Here is an 18,305-nt window from a genome sequence, read left to right on the forward strand (position 1 = left end):
GCTAGACTATTGCAGGGTTTACTCAGAAAAATTGCAACAAGACAGATTCCCCACCTTCTTTACACTAAAATACACACTCATACAAATATACACAAACACCCATGCTACAGTTTCAGGCTCAGTCTCATGCGTTTTCAGTCTGGTTGGCTAGACAGGTGAACATCAACCGAAACCAAAAAACTAGCTCCTTCCGAAAGATGGAATATTTTTAACAGCGTGTGTGTGTGTGTGTGTGTGTGTGTGTGTGTGTGTGTGTGTTTGTGTGTGTGTGTGTGTGTGTGTGTGTGTGTGTGTGTGTGAGAGAGAGAGATCGAGACACCGAGAGTGAGAGAATGACCAACATTTATTTTTAGCACCCAGTGAGTCATGTGATCCCCCCCTTCTTCCCACTGATCCCTCCCTCCTATTTCTCTGTCTCTACCCCTATCTTTCGCTCTACCACAATCACATCCACTCTCTCTCCTCCTTCCCGTCACTTCAAAGTGAGGCGAAACAGAGTCACAGTGACACCGGAGGAACACAGGAATAAATACCATAAGAGAGGGAAGGAGGACAAAACAATATATATATATATATATATATATATATATATATATATATATATAGGCAGACTGGCTTACACCTCTGCAACAGCTATCATCTCTGTTACCATGACATCCCCAGATAAGAAAAATCAATGGCACACCCCTATTACCACAGAAACTGTCCACTATCAAGGAGGGTCAGTTACGGGATAGCAAGAAACAGCAATAAAGCAGTCTCTGCAGAAGTCATGGCATTTACCAACAGCCTATATTTCCAATTAATTAAGAACAAGAATTCAAATCAGAAAAAAATGGGAGAAAGAGAATGAAATCACCATCAACGATGTATCAAAACTCATATTACTAAATCTTTTGATTCCTCACTCAGTACCACAATGCAATGCAATATTTACACAGCGAGACAAGCAGGCCTTTTTTTTATTCAAAACATCTTTATTGCAATGGATTAAAACCTACCCAACTGTTAAGACAAGCTAAAAGGGTCACACAGTAGGCAATGCGGCTAGTGCACAGATACAGAAACAAGAGCAATCATGTGCATGAACACACACACATACACAAGCAGATGAAGGATTACAACCACACAAACAAGCACACTTGCACACACACACACACACACACAGCACATCACAAGCAAATACAAAGTGACAAAAGATAGCAGACAGAGTCATAGTGACAGGACACCGACGCATGCATGAAGGGAGAGGACAAATATTCAACTGCTGTGAGGGATACAGTGTGCACAAAAACACACAGACACACACACACACACACACACACACACACACACTTAAATTTTGACTTTCCGTACTTTCTATCTATGATTATCCATCTCTCTCCCTCTGCTTCCTATCCCTTTCTTCCCTCTCTTTCTCTTTACTGCTTCCTCTCAATTACTGGCTCATCTGCTGCTCTTAATGAAACACTGCATAATCAGGATTGCAGATTGCAGGACTGTGACTGGTCCTATAGGCCCACCACATATGTGCATGCATAACCAGGAACACCAAACACACACACAAACACACACACACACACACAAACAGTGCCTTGATCTGCTCGCTTTCCAGCCACCAATCCTACACTAAACCCTTTTCAATTTCATATACTCACACATGCACATGCACTTGCATAGGCAAACACACACACACACACACGCAGTAGTGGAGTGTGGTTGGAGGGAGGTCATGATCCTGCCAGAGAGAAGCGAATCAGAGTTGCAATTCTAGGGCTTATCGCAGAAAGAGGGTAAGACCATATCTGACACGCCAGCACGCCCGGTATGTAAACCTCTACAGAAAAACACGCACACAGAGAAAAAAATGAGGGGAGATAGAGGAAGAGGCCGCAGATCCTCATGCATATAAGGTGATATAACCCTTTGCAGTATTTTTGGAAAATCGGTCCCAGCATGGCAGTGGTGAGACACTGATCTGTTTGCCAAGGTGTCTATTACCAACACTGCACCCAGCAAGCGGCAGGGTCAACAAGGGCAGAAGAAAGACAGAAAGAGGGAGAGAGCGAAGGATCGGTGCGGGAAGAGAGAGGAAAGCAGAAAGAAAAGAGACGTCGCATGAAGGGACCAAAGAAAAGGATAGATAAGAAACAAAGCGACAGAAGGGGTGAAGGCAGGGATAGATGGCAGTAGAGGAGAAAATGTGCAGGAAGGAGTGGGTGGGTAGAAGTACCTGGTGAGAAATATGACTGCATCTTGTAAATAAAAAAAAGAGAGAAGAGATATATAAAAAAGAAGAAAAAGAAAATGCTAAATAGGGAAGAAGATGTAAAAGAGAAGAGAACGTGGAGCGAGAGGATGCTGAAGAGGAAGGAGCTGCAGGAAATAAATGCAAGGTAAAATACTGCAAAGAGGGGGAAGGAGATGCTTGTGAATACACACAAAATAAACTATTAAAACATAAATTTGTATCATCACTATGAAACTATAGGCAGTGGCATTACAAGTGCACAACAACAGCCAAGGTCATTTCCAGTAAATTACTACAAATTACATTTTAGTTGGATGGCTCAGCTCACATCTACAGAAGCCTGACTGCCTGTGTGGTATGACAGCAGTCATTGGTTAGCGCAGGCAAGCAAGCTGTGACAAAACACACAATTGGCTAAAGAGAAGGAGGAACCGCAAAAGTGAAACACACCATTGGTTAGTAATCACGAATATGCTGTTAGCGGTTACTGGGTCACGTGTGTGCTTGCGCATGCACGTTATGTGTGTGTGTGTGTGTGTGTGTGTGTGTGTGTGTGTGTGTGTGTGTGTGTGTGTGTGTGTGTGTGTGCGATTATGTGTGTGTGTGTCCCAAGCCCGAGGCAACCAGGCCAGTGGCTACAATTACAGTGACGGATGTGAAAGAACTGGGTCGGCTTCGTAAGAGATGTGCCCCTGGGACGACAAGACTAGCCAGAGCCCTGAATCAATACAGAACACATGCACACGCATGCATAAGCACACACACACACACACACACACACACACACACACACACACACACACATACACAAACACACACACACACAAGGTTGTATGTGACAAACATTTACATAAAAACCAAAGGACAGATATGAATAACACAAAAAGGAAGGAGGACATGTTCCACACAGCACAAAAAGTGCAAGTGGGAAAACAGCTACAGCATTTACTTGTTATATTTACTGTTTTCTTCTGCGCAAACACAAAAAAATGTAACCAACCAATTGACTTTCCCTCTCTTCTCTCTTACACACACACACACACACACACACACACGCCCCAAAGTATCGTGGCTGACAGGGGCAAATGGCACTGGAACTTAATGAAACAAACACAAATAGACAAAAGAAAAGCAAATTAAGAAAACATCTTCATTAATTTGACAACATTTAACAAACGCGCTGCAAATACACACAACACAACCAAATACACAAACACGCTGCAAATACAGAAACGATGCAAAAAGAAAAGCACACAATCCCCTAAACAAATGCAACAAAAAAATGTTGTGAAATGGTGTGCAACTGCTTTGAGATCATAGACTGTAAATATTAAGTCTATGTTTGAGATATGTTTTCTCTCGTTTGGTGGGTGTGTCTCTAGTTAGGTCACAGGTGATACTCAATCAGCAGAGACGTGTCTGTAAACTTGTGGTAATAAAGAAGCAGAGTGCTCTCTTCCCGTGGGGTCGAAAATCAAGCTGTTTCACTTAGCGCTCCCCCTAGAGGCCTGGAGAACTTCCTTTGTGTAATATGCAGCGTTTTTTTTGTTGCATTTGTTTTTTGGGTTGTGTGCTTTTCTTTTGCATCATTTGTGTATTTGCAGCGTGTTTGTGTATTTGGTTGTGTTGTGTGTATTTGCAGCGCGTTTGCTAAATGCTGCGCATGTGTTGTCAAATTTATGAAGATGTTTTCTTAATTTGCTTGTGTTTTGTCTATTTGGGTGTGTTTCATTAAATTGCAGTGCATTTGCCCCTGTCGGCCACCGTACAAAGTCTGTTTCGGGGGCAGCAATGTTCAAAGCTCAATCACATGTAACTCAGCGACACTTTTTGGCATGTTTTTTTGTGTGTGTTTCTGTATAAGTTTGTGTTTCCTACCTCTGGCGGAAAGCTTCTTAGTGTTGATGATTTTTGCAGCAAATTCCTGTCCAGAGGAGATCTTCACACACCTCCTGACTACAGAGAATGCGCCCCTGAAATGAACACACACACACACACACACACACAGAAATACTTAAGGATGTGTTCTGGAGGGATATATTTCCATGGTAACTTAAATCAAACTTGTTGCAAACTGCAGGATTTTTTAAAAATAAGCAAACTTTACTGAAATAAACCTGATTTATAGAGATATTTTGCTAATTTAAATCCAGCTCTGTGTCACGGCAGTGTGGGCAGTGTGTGCAGATGAACGAGTGTGGCTTCCGAGCAGCCGAGGTCTGCCGTGCTGCGCCAGATGACACAAGACGGCTGGTTTGTCATCGGATCTCAGCAGACCTCAGCTACTCCAAGCTCCGTGCATTGGCACCATGTATGGAAGCCACACAACGTTCATCTAAACACACTTCCCACACAAATCTGACACAGAAATGGATTGAAATCGTCAAAATATCCCTTTAACTGATCGTTTTACTTTATGAAACAGCACTCAGATGTCATAGATAAGTAATAATAAACAGCTAAATTAAGTTGTACAGTCACATTTCAACATTAAATTGCACAAAAGCATGGATATAGTATCTTTGCAGCTACTCACACAAGCACACTCACATCCCAATTCCTACAGTACACACTGTCCTCATCGCTACACAAGACCATCAGCACCAACAAATGTGCCTACCAGCCTTTGTTTTTAGTTTTGTTCAAGCAATGTATTCCAACACATTCTCACTCCCATCTCGTAAAACACAGACGCTTGGTCAGATGCCTTTTTCATTGTTAGTGACGTTAAAAGTCTTCTTTAGCATCATATAACACGCTTAACTAAACGCACTTGGTCGGGACTATTGGCATCCCTTTTGACACAGTTAGGTTAAAAAAAGGGGGGGGGGGGGTGCGTCGCGGGGGCGGGGGGGGGGGGGGGGGGGGGGTTTTTTAGAAGGGGGTGGGGGGGCGTCCGCTTCCGTGTCTCGCGCGCATAGCGGGCCGGTTAAAGAAGAGGGAAAAAATAGGCGAGAAGAAGGGGACGGAGAAAAAAGCGGCTTCCGTGACACGCAGCAATAACGGGACAGTTAAAGACACATGCGGGACACGAACCCCGGTCTCCTGGGTGAAAGTCCTGTGTTTTCCCCCTTACATACTACTCGCTAAACCCTGTGTAGATGCTGCTCTCCTGCTTTTCATTGCTTCAGACACTGACAGCCACTGTCCACACATCCGTATTTTACGAGTTCAGAGTGAGAACGGGTTGGTTGTTCTGGTGTTCCAGGCACATGTAGGCAAGATCAAAAACTAGGTCAGCTATATTTGAAGGACGAGAAGAGCAGAGTGCTACATCTCTCATCTCTAAATGCAGCCATGGAGACGTCCACCTCGGCTCTGCTCAGCTCTGCAGGCATGCAAGCCGTTTTGCTATTCAACCTCCATCTCTGTCTGTGCACTTTTTCTTTCAAATAATATCTGTTCTCATCCTGTCTAGCTCCAGACAACATCAGAATAGATGCACTGAGATGCAGACACTAGAGAGACAAAGCACAGAATGCTCATTACCTCAAATGAACCCTTTTCTTTCACTTACTGTACTTCTAATGGCTGACAACTGTAGTGTGATGTTTCTGTAGAATGTTATATAACAGTATTTGGTTAAATCAGTGTTGCGATATGAGAAATATCTAAAACTTTGTGCGTATGTAATCACTGCTGAGTATAAAGCATGTGTACCATAAACATGTTATCTAACATACTCTGGAGTGAGCAGCTTGCCACTAAATCTTACCTCTAATTTATAGAGGATTTGATAAAGGAAATACTCACATAACATGTTATATAAGAATTTTACTTGACTATTCTGCATTGTTGGTTAGCATGGCAATGTGAAGTGCATATGCTAACTGTGTCTGTTAACTGAGTCTTTACGGTGCTCCATGGCAGAATGTACATATAGTAGCTGTGCTTTTTTTTTTTTTTTTTTAACCATTTGTTTATTGATTTTTCAGTGACATAACAAAATCAAAAGGTAACATTTCGGGAGTCAAAACAGTGTCAAGTACAGTAGCTGTGCTTTTATCTTTAAAAGTAAAGAAGCTAGCTGAGACAAGGTTCAAAGTTAGCAGCCAAACCATCTATGATGAGGATGTTTCTGTGGGTTTTTTTAAGTTCTGAGACTAACATGGTTAAAAAATGAAATAGAAAACACTGTACAAAACTAGCTTGGACCATCTGATTATGTAATAATATAAAAATGCTTCACAAAGAAAAAAGACATTTGCGTAGGGATGCACAGTTGGGGTTTATGGGTAACCAAAGGCCACATAAACTCACAAACTGCTGGGACTGAATATTATCCATTTCAGGACATTGGTTTTAAAATGTTGATACCATTTGAATGCTGTATTTACCTTATTATACCGATGGTTTTTCATGTTTTAGTCAAATCATGTAAATCATAGCTTACCATTTTACGAATCATGTGTTTTTATTTTTTATTTTAATGAATTATTACTTTAATTTAACTGAAAATCACTGGAAATCCAATTCATTTCTGTACAGTATTAAAAACCTATTAGTTACAAAGTCAGTTACAACAACTTACATACAGTGCTGTCTTTTTGAATCATTCTGCAATTAAACTGCAAAACAACTCAACAATAATGTAACACTGACAGAAACTTTATGCAGATTTGACCTTCACTGTGATGGATCAACTTCAGCAAGTTTCAAGGGTCTCCTGTTGGATTTTCATACAGAACGGACTGTTAGGAAATATACATCCAAAAATCCAAAACTGAATACCGTTTATTTGAAAATAAGCTAAAAAATTAACATATACATGATTTATTGATGTAGTTAAGGGGTTAAAACTTGCAAACACACTTGCATAGTCCAAGCTAGATCTTTAAATTACAATTTTCTGGATGTACCAGTATCTTATTTAGTTTACTAACATTCTCAACATTGTGTACTCTCACCATGAAAATATCTGCTGAAATCATCTCTGGAGAATTGAAACAACAACAATATCCTGGTAGGCTTTGCTCAAAAACAGTGTGGTATTTTCATTTCATCACTAGCAGCTACTCTACTGTATGTCAGTGTGCTCCTCACATTAAATGGTTCAGGTGAGTTAAAAGGTACCTACTATAAAAGCAATATGGCTACATTATTAATGACAGATGGTGTGGGATGAACACATCACAGGATCATAAACGCTGAGGGCTGAGGCTGTAGAGGAGAGTTCTTATTCAACACAGGCTTCCATCAGGAGGGTGATGAGAGGGTTACACTACATTTTCTTAATCTCTCCACTTAGGCTGCACACATCTGGGGCTGTGTACACTGACCACGGGGTTCTGGGCAGATTTCAGGTCATGACCACACAGGTATAGCCTACAAATACACGTCCATGAGCGCGCGTGCACACACACGTACGTGGATCTTTCTGTCTCCCTCTCTCAGGGGTGAGGAATTCCCTGCATGTGTCTGATAATTGACCGCAGCTCGGTGCTTGGCTGGGGAATGTGTCATCGCCAACTACGGTCTGCTGTCGCATCGCCGAGTGTTTCTGTCACGCGGGAAGAGGTGGAGAAGGATTTGGGGAGATTGAGGTGGAGAGAGGCAGGGGATGGATTACCAAATCTCACCATTTCACACCCCCCGATGCATTTCACCCCGGTTCAGTTTACAACACTGGAGCTCCTTGCTCTCCTGTGGCAACCCAAAGGTCGAAATGCACAGGATGGAGGCAAATGACGACATGATCGATTCGACATCTTCTTTCGTAAACACAAAACGTAAGCAGGGCTTCAAATGAGGGACTAAAACAAATAGGATGCCATATCATCAGGACTGTATGATAGCCTCCATATGATAGTGTATTACCCCCCCTCGCATCACAGGTTCCATACACTATCTGCAGCTCGCACACTCACACCTACAAAACCGCACAGAACCCTGAATCCGCGTCCCTAAACCAAGCGGCCTATTACATAACAGGCTGACATTTCATACAGAGATGATGCCAGATGATAAAAAAAAAAATGATTCCTTACTTCCCCAGCTCCTCGAACAGCTGATATTCGTCGGTAAATCTCGTGCAGATCGTTAACGCCATCCTGAAGGAGGTGACAAGGGGTTAGCGGAGACGCGGATAAGGGGCACTCACAAACAGTCGTTAACGCAACCCGGTTTTCTCCTGGACCTGCAAGCCAAACTGAGGGATTCATGCACAGCTGAAGCGCAACGGCGGGAGCACTGGTGGGATGGTTTCTGCGGCAACTGAGCCTGCCTGCTTTAGTGCTTCAATATGGACGAGAGAGCTTCCGGCGTAGTCGTTTGCTGTTTCTTTATTTTCTTCACATGCAAAGGCTTGTCACAGCTCGTAGACGCAGCATTTTGTGTGCATTCCGAAATCTGGTGTGTGTGTCTGTCCAGCGCTGTGAGCGTCGTCTCTCTGCGCGCATCAGACGCCGCACTACCGCACCTACCCCCGGCTGTGCGTTCAGGCCCGCCCCTTTGCCTGCATCCTCACACATGCCAATAATAAACAAATAAACAAATAAACAAATAATAATAATAATAATAATAATAATAATAATAATAATAGGCTAGTAATCAATCATATTTGTATTGTATTATTGTCAATATTAACAACAGTGCCGTACATGTTTTTAATGTAGGCTATACCATTCTGGAGAAAAAACGACCAAACCCTTTTTTTATGACATTTACAAGGAACGTACTAGGCTCTAGAGCTGGGGGCTGAACAAGGTGATTATTTAAGCATCTATAAAGTTATTGCTAACACAAACTGTATAGGCCTACATTATCCGTTTATTACGTGTTTTCTTAGAATTGTAGTTGTGTACGAATATTTTCTTATCATGTGAAAGTAAAGTTGGTAGTAGTTATCATGCCTTGATGAGGCACGTGGATGGAGAAAAAAAAGTACTTTAACTGGAAATTTGTTGCGCAAGTAGCTGTATACATGATTTCTTCCTATTCCTTTAAAGAGCCACACCACCAGCCTAATGTCTTCTGTGGCTCTGGAGACATCTTGGTCAACCCTGATGATGTAATCGGAGTTATTCCAGCTTGGGCTCATAGACAAAGGTCATGCAAGCTCATACAAAGGTTGCATTACAAACTGGGGTATTGGAGTAGAGCTGTCAAAATGAACGGGATAATAATGAGTTAACGCAAATTCCTTTTAATGGCCCTCATTTTTTGACTCGTGATTAACGCATGTGAGAATTTACTGAGTGTGAGGTCCCTCACACCAATTTGATTTAGGGAACATCAAGCTGTCATTTTAAATAATCTTTCATAAAGAAAACATTGTCTTTGCTGTTGCAGCATCATCATAGTGATAAGATATCTGCAGGGATTGGAAGGTTGACACAAAAGTGCAGTCTAAGTTTACCGACTTGTAGACTGGGTTTATTGTTGCAGTTAAAAAGTTCAACTATTTAAACCATGTCAGATAGCGTTTCCTTGCACAACCCCATACAATTCGCTTTAGTTATCCATCTGAGAATAAAATCATGGTTAGGCACCGTGGGAGGACAGCGAAGCAGCATCTGTGGTGAACTCTGTGATGTTGAGTTCAAGCACTTCTTCATGTGTTTCAAAATAACATTATATTAGTAGCTAGGTTATTAAACAGTATTTAACAAAGCATATGTAAAAACTTCTTACAGTATGAGACTCTTAAAATAGCATTGAGTAAAGTCTCCTTCAATTTGTCATGCTTACATTGTTTTGTACTGACTGCATATTATTGGTAATTTCTAATACATTTAAGGAATATTCTAAAATAAGATATATCAGTTACTAGAGGTTAAAATCATCTCATGTCTGCATCCCTGCAAGGGACATACAACAGGAAAGACAAATGAATAATATGTAAGAAAGAAAAACCAAAGAAATTCCATTTTCAATTTCAAGTAAACTTTTTTAATTCATAAATAGGTTGTCAGCACAGCTACACAACTAAATCCAGATACATTTAAGTTCCATAAATACATCAATAAATATGTTGAACTCATTAGTTTTAGACAAGATAACAATAGAGCCGCCAAGTGACATCAGAGAGTAATTGGCTACAACACACACAAGTGACATTACAAATAAACACATACTTGTTAATAAATAACACGTTTGATACAAACATAACCTTAATGGGTAAATTGTCATTTTCAACATTTTGAAAATCAGGACATTAGGCAATCTTCTGGTATTAAAATGAAATGAGTGTGATGACAACAAATACTTTCTGGTACTTTTCATTTGTCTTTAAACGGCTCAGACTCATGAAGCACATCTCTCCTGGTCTGTTCAGCGTCTTCTGCTGCAGAGAAAAGAAACACAAAAGAAGAATTATATTATGCATCAAAAGTGAACACTGTTCTTTTCTGTATCACTATCCAGTTACATCATGAAAGTAGACGACTGAGTGTCTTTGTACTGTATGATTGATCTGTACTTACTTGGACAGGATCTTATTAATCACTCTCTTCACCCAGGGAGCTTCAGGGTCCAGGCAAACCTCTTTGCCTGTCTTTTTCAGAGTGGCACTGCAACACCAAACAAGAAACAGAGATGCAGTCAGGAAAAGTTGGTGAAGCTCAGCGTAAGTTCTTTCAGGAAGACTTCGATAACGTTTTCACATTTCTCCTAAGTGATCAGCTGTTTCTAGGCATTCACTTTTCAGTTAAACCAATCAGATTCAGCCATGTATTTCACAAGCCAATCACAGCATGACATCCCTGCTTTAAATCTGTTCTCTCCTCTGCGGTTGTCAGTGTCATTTCAGGAATAGAGGGCAACCCGTCTCCTCTCCTTCTACCGCCGGTCTTCTCACCCATGATACCCTGGGTCTTCGTCCAGCTGACCGCCCCTTTGGCACTTTCTATTTGGTCTCTTGTGCTCCTTTATCACCACCACCAGTGTCTAGACTCCATCGGGGGATATGTCTGGGTTTCTCTACCCCTTTTAAACATATTCAATACGATGGAGTCTAATCTCCAAAGACTTTGTACATTTCCTATTTTGCTTATGTAACTTACAAATAAATCTTTTCATATCTGATTTGAAATGACTGTGACAAAATCTCAAAGTATCAACATCATCGGGGTTAAGGCTTGGAAATGAGGTCTTACATGATCTCAGTCTCGTCGCAATGGGAGTTGGCAGGAATCAATTCCACCTTCTCGATGTGGCGGCCGATGGGTTGGCTCTCTGTCTGGATGCAGCGGCAGTGCAGCTCCACTCCCAGGCTTCTCAGACTCATCGCTGTTAGGACACAGGAGTCACATATGGTCACAAAGTGCAATAGTTTGTGTTGCTAGCTCTAATGCATTGAGGAAAAGAGAACAGCAGAATGTGCACAGCAGTGACAGTTCAAATGCTAAACTGAATAGAGTAACTTGATCAACAGCATAGCTCAATATTGTTACATTCAATTATTTACAAAAACATTCTTACCTTCACTGACGGCCAGGAAGGCCAGGAACACCACAATAGAGGCGACAAGGACTCTGCTGATCATCATTTTTGCCTTTTAAAATTCTGCAACAATTAACACTAAAGATTGTCTTTCAGAAAGCCGTCTGATGAAGTCTAAATGGAAGTAAAAGAGCTTTTTATAGTAGGCCTACTGAATTCTTTTACTCAGTTCCTTCTTTCCTTTACTTTTCCTTTTCTTGGTTCAGCTGCCTTCTCACTCTGCTGTTTGAATCTAGCGCTGAAGAGTAGAGTCTCTCCTTTTATAGCCGTCTTCTGGAAGTGAGTCAGACAGGTTGCACAACCTGGGACTGTCGGCAGCTGAGTGGGAATTTTTCACTGACTGTGTGTTGCACCACTGCTCACATCAGGATTATATTGACCTGCCAACAAGTGATTCACAGATGTGATAAAATGAATAACTTCATGCAATCTGTGAATGAGTGGCTGACGAATGTCACACTCAGGTTTTGTCATATACAATTTCACCTTCAGGAATTGGAATTTGATGTACCAAGAGTCCATTTATGACTGTTGTGTGTATTGCGTACTCAGACATACTTGTGAAGCTGTCAAAAGCTGAACAGCTACTAAAACACATTAACAAGAATATACAAATATTTAGCTGCATGCGCAGCTATGTTCATTGATGTTAAAGTTCAATAACAAACGTTTCAGAACTTGTTAAAGCATTTTTTTATTTAGAAAGAGATAGGAAGAAACACGGTGTCTGATTTCAAAACCCCTTACAAACAAGGGTACAATCTTCCCAAGTTCACAATTATTACACTTATCAAAACAGTCATATCGCTGGCTCATGCATCTGACATTTCTCACGCCAAATACCTTAATGGGACTGAAGAGCCTGTCACAACTTCAACAGGCTCAAACCTATTTTATCGGGTCTATGGCTCAACCATTTCTGCATGTACGTCACTGTAGCCAATCTCACAAAGCAGAAGGATGTGTGAAGTAACTTCTGAACTGAGGGGCTAGCAATAACAATAACAGGGAGTATAACAATATACATTTATTTAATTATTTCTTTATTGAACAGGAACTAAAATAAATCTCAGACAGGCAGGGAAGCAGTGGTGGAAGAAGTACGTGATTCAGATCCTTTACTTAAGTAATAATACCACATGTCCACTACAAGTAAAGGTCCTGCATTCAAAACCTTACTTAAGTAAGAATATGCAAGTATTACTAGCTAAATGTACTTAAAGTATGATAATTTAAAGTATTCATTGTACAGCAAAGTGTTCCCTGTCAGTATTTTACTATTAGATATGATGTTTTTGGATTCATATTACTCATGCATTAATGTGCCTGTTGCATTTTACTGCTGTAGATGTTTAAGGTTGGGCTAATTTGAACTCTTTTCTATACTGTTAGGTAATTTAAAGCTATAGTGTGTAGTTTCTGTCTTCCCCATGAGGAATTCTAAGTAATGACAATAAACAAAACTGTCGGCACATCCACATGATACAAGCCTTTGGTGAATGCCCACCTCCCCCACCCATCCTCCACCCAGTGGACACAGACGATTAAAAAAACATGATAGACCTTTCAGAAGAGATAATTATCTTCGCTAGATTTTCTGCGCGCGAAAGTTGCTGGACGACACAATTTTCTGAATATAGCCATACTGAGAAATACAGAGAGAGTTTTGTGGAGCTGATAGTCTTAATTAGCTTTGTATCAACTTATTTGGCAATGGCTTGAATGTAACGGATCATCATTAATATCAAAAAGTTACGCACTAAAGCTTTAATCTAGTGTTTGTCAAATGAGGGTCCGTGTACCCCTATGGGTAATTTGGAGTACTGCAGGGGGCACATACATTTTCTTTTAAATGTTAATTTAAAAAATATCAGTCATGCATAATTCCCTCAAAAAATTATAGCCTATAATAATGAATTAATCTAGTGATTCTAAACATTTGAAATTCAGCATTTAAGTGTTTTTCAGTTACAATATTGTTGTTTAGTAAATCCGACACTGATGGTGGAGCGCTATATTATGCTTCTTTATATCACAGTATATGCTTCTTATAGCTAGGCTTTTTTTCTACCAAAAATGTTTTGTGCTGCAGGGGGTACTTGGATGAATACATATTTCAAAGGGGGTATATTACATTCTTAAAGCTACATTGTGTAAGAATTTTTCCCATCTAGTGGTGGAATTGTATATGACAACCAACTGAATATTACTTTCTAGCCCCTCCCATTCCGATTGCGTTTTAACTGCTACGGTGGTCGAACCCGAAATGAGCTCTTAGTATCTACATAATTTACACGCATCTGTTCTAGCCACTCCAACATTAACTTTGGTCTTGTTGCTTTGCCTGTCGCGTTGTCGTTTTAATTCTCTTTTTTGCTTCCCTGGCGAGTAATCTCCCCCTGGCATTAGTCACGGTACGGGGTGCCACTGAGTGTAAAAGGGCAAAAGCCGGAGGTATGTCCCTCTTTGGCTAATGCAATTTAAAGATGGAGGCGCAACATGCCGGCCATCATTTGAGCGACTCGCTCGTATGTATTCTGAATGATTCTAAATGGCAGATTCTACACTTACGAGAATACTTTGATTAGTTGGTGGAAGTAATTACACATGAATGAGCACATATTTGTGAATGAACAAAGTTTTTTTTGCTAAGAATCAACTCAAATAATTACACAATATAGGTTTAAAACAAAGTTGGGAAACCACTGGTTTAATCTATAGCATTGCATCATAGTCTATGAGATTATGAAAGTTGTAGCATCACTGTCGCACATACTGCCCCATCAAAGCTGTCATCAGCGACAGTTATAGTTTATTATAGGATCGCCATTAGCTGTGGACCTTAAGCACATACTCTTCCTGGGGTCCTGCTATCCATCGAAAACATGGTGAAAACTGCCAATGCTGACATTTATTGAGGCAGAATTATTTAGTTTCTGTTGGTATCAGTTGGTGTTTGCTCTTGGCATCTTAGGTTTTCCGCCGTCCATATTGTCCCTAATGCAGCTACAGCCTCCCTCTGCCTCTCTCTGGCTCAATACAGCTGAATATCCGAGTCACTCAAAACTCTGTAAAATGTACAGTGTTAAAAATTGTCATCCATAACATCCTCTCACTGATGGAAACTTACACTAGTTTGCAATACAGGAGAAGAGAAAAGGGAAGGTTGTGAACAGCATTGCGCCCAAAGCTGAAGTAGCACTCTGTAGTTCTTCCGTCCTCCAGTCACGTCACTGGAGGATGGAAGTAGAGCAGATTTTGCAACTGTGGCCAGCTGAGCCCCAGAGACACAGAGAACCTTGGAAAGAACAGCTGGCTTTTCCCCCACACCATACCCCTCATTCAGAAATAAGGTTGAAAATCCCCAAATTGTCCCTTTAAAAAGTACAATTATTTAAACAATTACAGATTGCACAACCTTATACAATTCACTTAATTTATCCATGTGAGAATAAACTCAGAGTTATGCACCGTGGGAAGATAGTGATCTGTGGTGACGCTCTGTGATGTTGGGTCCAGTCCCATAAGGAAGTTGAAAACACTTGATCCAGGACACACTTCAAGCACTTCTTCACGTGAAAAAGAAAAGTATGTGCAATAGAACATTATATCAGTAGGTAGGCTATATATGTGTTATAAAACAGTATTTAACATACTATATGTAAGAATTCTTATCTTAATCTTAATCTGTATCTTAACTATCAAATAAAGTCTAAGGCAACATGTTTCCTTCAATTTGTGGTTTTGTACTGACTGCATATTATTGTTAATTTCTAATACATTTAAGGAATATTCTAAAAAAAAATAATAAAAAAAAAAAATAATTAATATTTAAAATAAGATTTATTTTTTTTTGGGGGTTAAATTTTTTTTTTGGGTGTTTTGGTAAAAACAGTAATTAGTATTTACAAGGACACTAAAATTAGAATGATATCAGTATTGTACCAAAAATTGACAATAAACAAGAATACAATTAATTATATAAAAGAAAAGTGGGAGTCAGAGTTCAACATCTTGGACAAAGATTGTATAAATATGTGGAAAATGCATCAAACATCCACCAATTCGCGGATATGGAGGCAGTTCTCTTGTAAAGATTTGGTCAGATTCTTTATCACGCCCAAGGTCAAGAGTAAATATTTGAGTGTGAATCTATCATGCTGGAGAGAATGTGGAGCATCAAGCTCAGATCATGCACATGTATTTTGGAAATGTGATAAGGTAACAACTGTTTAGGAAGATGGTACATAAAACTTTACAAGAGATGTTGGGATATGAGATCCCTATGTGTTGTAAGATACTCTATTTGTGTAATCTCACAGAGGAAAATGTACATGCAAGGGATAGGTATCTGGTAAAAATACTGATAATAGTTGGTAAAAAAGCTATCACAAGGACATGGGGTAGAGTGGATCCTCCGACTTAGGAACAATGGATGGAGATAATAGAGGAAATCTATGTAATGGAAAAATTGACACATCGCTTAAGATTGCAAGAAACATAGATGGAGGACAAATGCCTGAAATGGACATTTCTCAGGACCTTGAACAGCGACAAAGACTATTGAAAGAACATTAGATACAGAGGACGAAACGGAGAGAACTAATGAATGAACAAGAAGGAATGCAACTCCCAACAGGACTGTATTTTGTTTTTGTTTTCTAGTGTATCTTTGTTTGTTTTTTGTACAATGTGGGGATGTGGGGTGTACGTGTACAAAATGTGAAAAATCAATAAAAACCAAAGTGAAAAAAAAAAAATTCATCTCATGACTACATCCCTGCAAGGGACAACAGGAAAGACAAATTGATAATATGTAAGAAAGAAAAACCAAAGAAATTCCATGTTCAATTTCAAGTAAACTTTTTTAATTCATAAATAGGTTGTCACACACAACTGAATCCAGATACATTTACATTCCATAAATACATCAATAAATATATTGAACTCTTGTTAACTTGTCTAAGTTTTAGACAAGATAGCAATACAGCAGCCAAGTGACATCAGAGAGTAATTGGCTACAACACACACAAGTGACATTACAAATAAACACATACTTGTTAATAAATAACACGTTTGATACAAACATAACCTTAATGGGTAAATTATCATTTTGAAAATCAGAAAATTTGGCAATCTTCTGGTATTAAAATGAGATGAGTGTGATGACAACAAATACTTTCTGGTACTTTTCATTTGTCTTTAAACGGCTCAGACTCATGAAGCACATCTCTCCTGGTCTGTTCAGCGTCTTCTGCTGCAGAGAAAAGAAACACAAAAGAAGAATTATATTATGCATCAAAAGTGAACACTGTTCTTTTCTGTATCACTATCCAGTTACATCATGAAAGTAGACGACTGAGTATCTTTGTACTGTATGATTGATCTGTACTTACTTGGACAGGATCTTATTAATCACTCTCTTCACCCAGGGAGCTTCAGGGTCCAGGCAAACCTCTTTGCCTGTCTTTTTCAGAGTGGCACTGCAACACCAAACAAGAAACAGAGATGCAGTCAGAAAAAGTTGGTGAAGCCAGCAAATGACTGTGACAGAATCTCAAAATATCAACATCATCGGGGTGAAGGCTTGGAAATGAGGTCTTACATGATCTCAGTCTCGTCGCAATGGGAGTTGGCAGGAATCAATTCCACCTTCTCGATGTGGCGGCCGATGGGTTGGCTCTCTGTCTGGATGCAGCGGCAGTGCAGCTCCACTCCCAGGCTTCTCAGACTCATCGCTGTTAGGACACAGGAGTCACATATGGTCACAAAGTGCAATAGTTTGTGTTGCTAGCTCTGATGCATTGAGGAAAAGAGGACAGCAGAATGTGCACAGCAGTGACAGTTCAAATGCAAAACTGAATAGAGTAACTTGATCAACAGCATAGCTCAATATTGTTACATTCAATTATTGATTTACCAAAACATTCTTACCTTCACTGACGGCCAGGAAGGCCAGGAACACCACAATAGAGGCGACAAGGACTCTGCTGATCATCATTTTTGCCTTTTACAAAATTCTGCAACAATTAACACTAAAGATTGGCTTTCAGAAAGCCGTCTGATGAAGTCTGAATTGAAAAGTAAAAGAGCTTTTTCTAGTACTGAATTTTTCTACTCAGTTCCTTCTTTCCTTTACTTTTCCTTTTCTTGGTTCAGCTGCCTTCTCGCTCTGCTGTTTGAATCTAGCGCTGAAGAGTAGAGTCTCTCCTTTTATAGCCGTCTTCTGGAAGTGAGTCAGACAGGTTGCGCAAGCTCGGACTGTTGGCAGCTGAGTGGGAATTTTTTCACAGAAATTTACTTGACTGACACCTCTTAATTATTAAGAGGACCCATGGGTCAATATGTGTCATAAATCCAGAGTTATCATTTGAAAAAACAGCAACTAAAAGTCTGTAATATATCGGTTGATGTGATAACAGTGCTCGAGAGAAATTCTTTGTAAATTTGAACAGTGTGTTGCACCACTCCTGCTATCAACAGCTGGACAGTTAGTAAAACACAACAAGAATAATAAAACACTAAGCTGCATGCACAGCCATGTTCAGTGCTGTTGAAGTTCAATAACGTGAAAAGCTTTACAGAACTTGTTAAAGCATGTTATTTGTTTTTT

General features: G+C 40.0%; 3 protein-coding genes across 16 annotated transcripts in view; all 3 read right to left on the reverse strand.

Moving 5' to 3' along the window:
* The window catches only part of camk2d2 (calcium/calmodulin-dependent protein kinase (CaM kinase) II delta 2), a 38,300-nt gene extending 29,636 nt beyond the window's left edge, over window positions 1-8,664 (reverse strand). For 6 of the 14 annotated variants that reach the window (XM_039798973.1, XM_039798925.1, XM_039798958.1 and 3 more), the window contains exons 1-2: window positions 8,239-8,664; window positions 4,130-4,224 (exon numbers count right to left, since the gene is read on the reverse strand). In XM_039798973.1, coding sequence (XP_039654907.1) covers window positions 4,130-4,224; window positions 8,239-8,300 — 157 coding nt within the window. In that variant the 5' untranslated portion in view covers window positions 8,301-8,664. The remainder of the gene's footprint in view (window positions 1-4,129; window positions 4,225-8,238) is intronic. The other 8 variants (XM_039799001.1, XM_039798980.1, XM_039798948.1 and 5 more) reach the window with 2 other exon arrangements.
* Window positions 8,665-10,141: 1,477 nt separating this feature from the next.
* LOC120560669 (permeability factor 2-like) lies at window positions 10,142-11,909 on the reverse strand. Its single transcript, XM_039803418.1, has 4 exons — window positions 11,672-11,909; window positions 11,347-11,479; window positions 10,675-10,761; window positions 10,142-10,535 (listed from the first exon to the last, which is right to left on the reverse strand). Exons 1-4 carry the CDS (start codon window positions 11,736-11,738, stop codon window positions 10,523-10,525), a joined length of 300 nt encoding a protein of 99 aa, XP_039659352.1. The 5' UTR covers window positions 11,739-11,909; the 3' UTR covers window positions 10,142-10,522.
* Window positions 11,910-16,538: 4,629 nt separating this feature from the next.
* LOC120560668 (permeability factor 2-like) lies at window positions 16,539-17,863 on the reverse strand. Its single transcript, XM_039803402.1, has 4 exons — window positions 17,627-17,863; window positions 17,298-17,430; window positions 17,089-17,175; window positions 16,539-16,949 (listed from the first exon to the last, which is right to left on the reverse strand). Exons 1-4 carry the CDS (start codon window positions 17,691-17,693, stop codon window positions 16,937-16,939), a joined length of 300 nt encoding a protein of 99 aa, XP_039659336.1. The 5' UTR covers window positions 17,694-17,863; the 3' UTR covers window positions 16,539-16,936.
* Between the last annotated feature and the right edge of the window lie 442 nt (window positions 17,864-18,305).

Source organism: Perca fluviatilis, chromosome 1, assembly GCF_010015445.1.
Source record: "Perca fluviatilis chromosome 1, GENO_Pfluv_1.0, whole genome shotgun sequence".
Taxonomy (NCBI): domain Eukaryota; kingdom Metazoa; phylum Chordata; class Actinopteri; order Perciformes; family Percidae; genus Perca; species Perca fluviatilis.

Bases quoted from the DNA above. Each gene is read 5' to 3' on its own strand.
- LOC120560668 (XM_039803402.1), bottom strand. From the start codon at position 17,693: ATGATGATCAGCAGAGTCCTTGTCGCCTCTATTGTGGTGTTCCTGGCC. The intron at 17,431-17,626 runs GTAAGAATGTTT...GTGTCCTAACAG, and splicing joins CTTCCTGGCCGTCAGTGAAG to CGATGAGTCTGAGAAGCCTG. The intron at 17,176-17,297 runs GTAAGACCTCAT...TTGGTGTTGCAG, and splicing joins TGCGACGAGACTGAGATCAT to TGCCACTCTGAAAAAGACAG.
- LOC120560669 (XM_039803418.1), bottom strand. From the start codon at position 11,738: ATGATGATCAGCAGAGTCCTTGTCGCCTCTATTGTGGTGTTCCTGGCC. The intron at 11,480-11,671 runs GTAAGAATGTTT...GTGTCCTAACAG, and splicing joins CTTCCTGGCCGTCAGTGAAG to CGATGAGTCTGAGAAGCCTG. The intron at 10,762-11,346 runs GTAAGACCTCAT...TTGGTGTTGCAG, and splicing joins TGCGACGAGACTGAGATCAT to TGCCACTCTGAAAAAGACAG.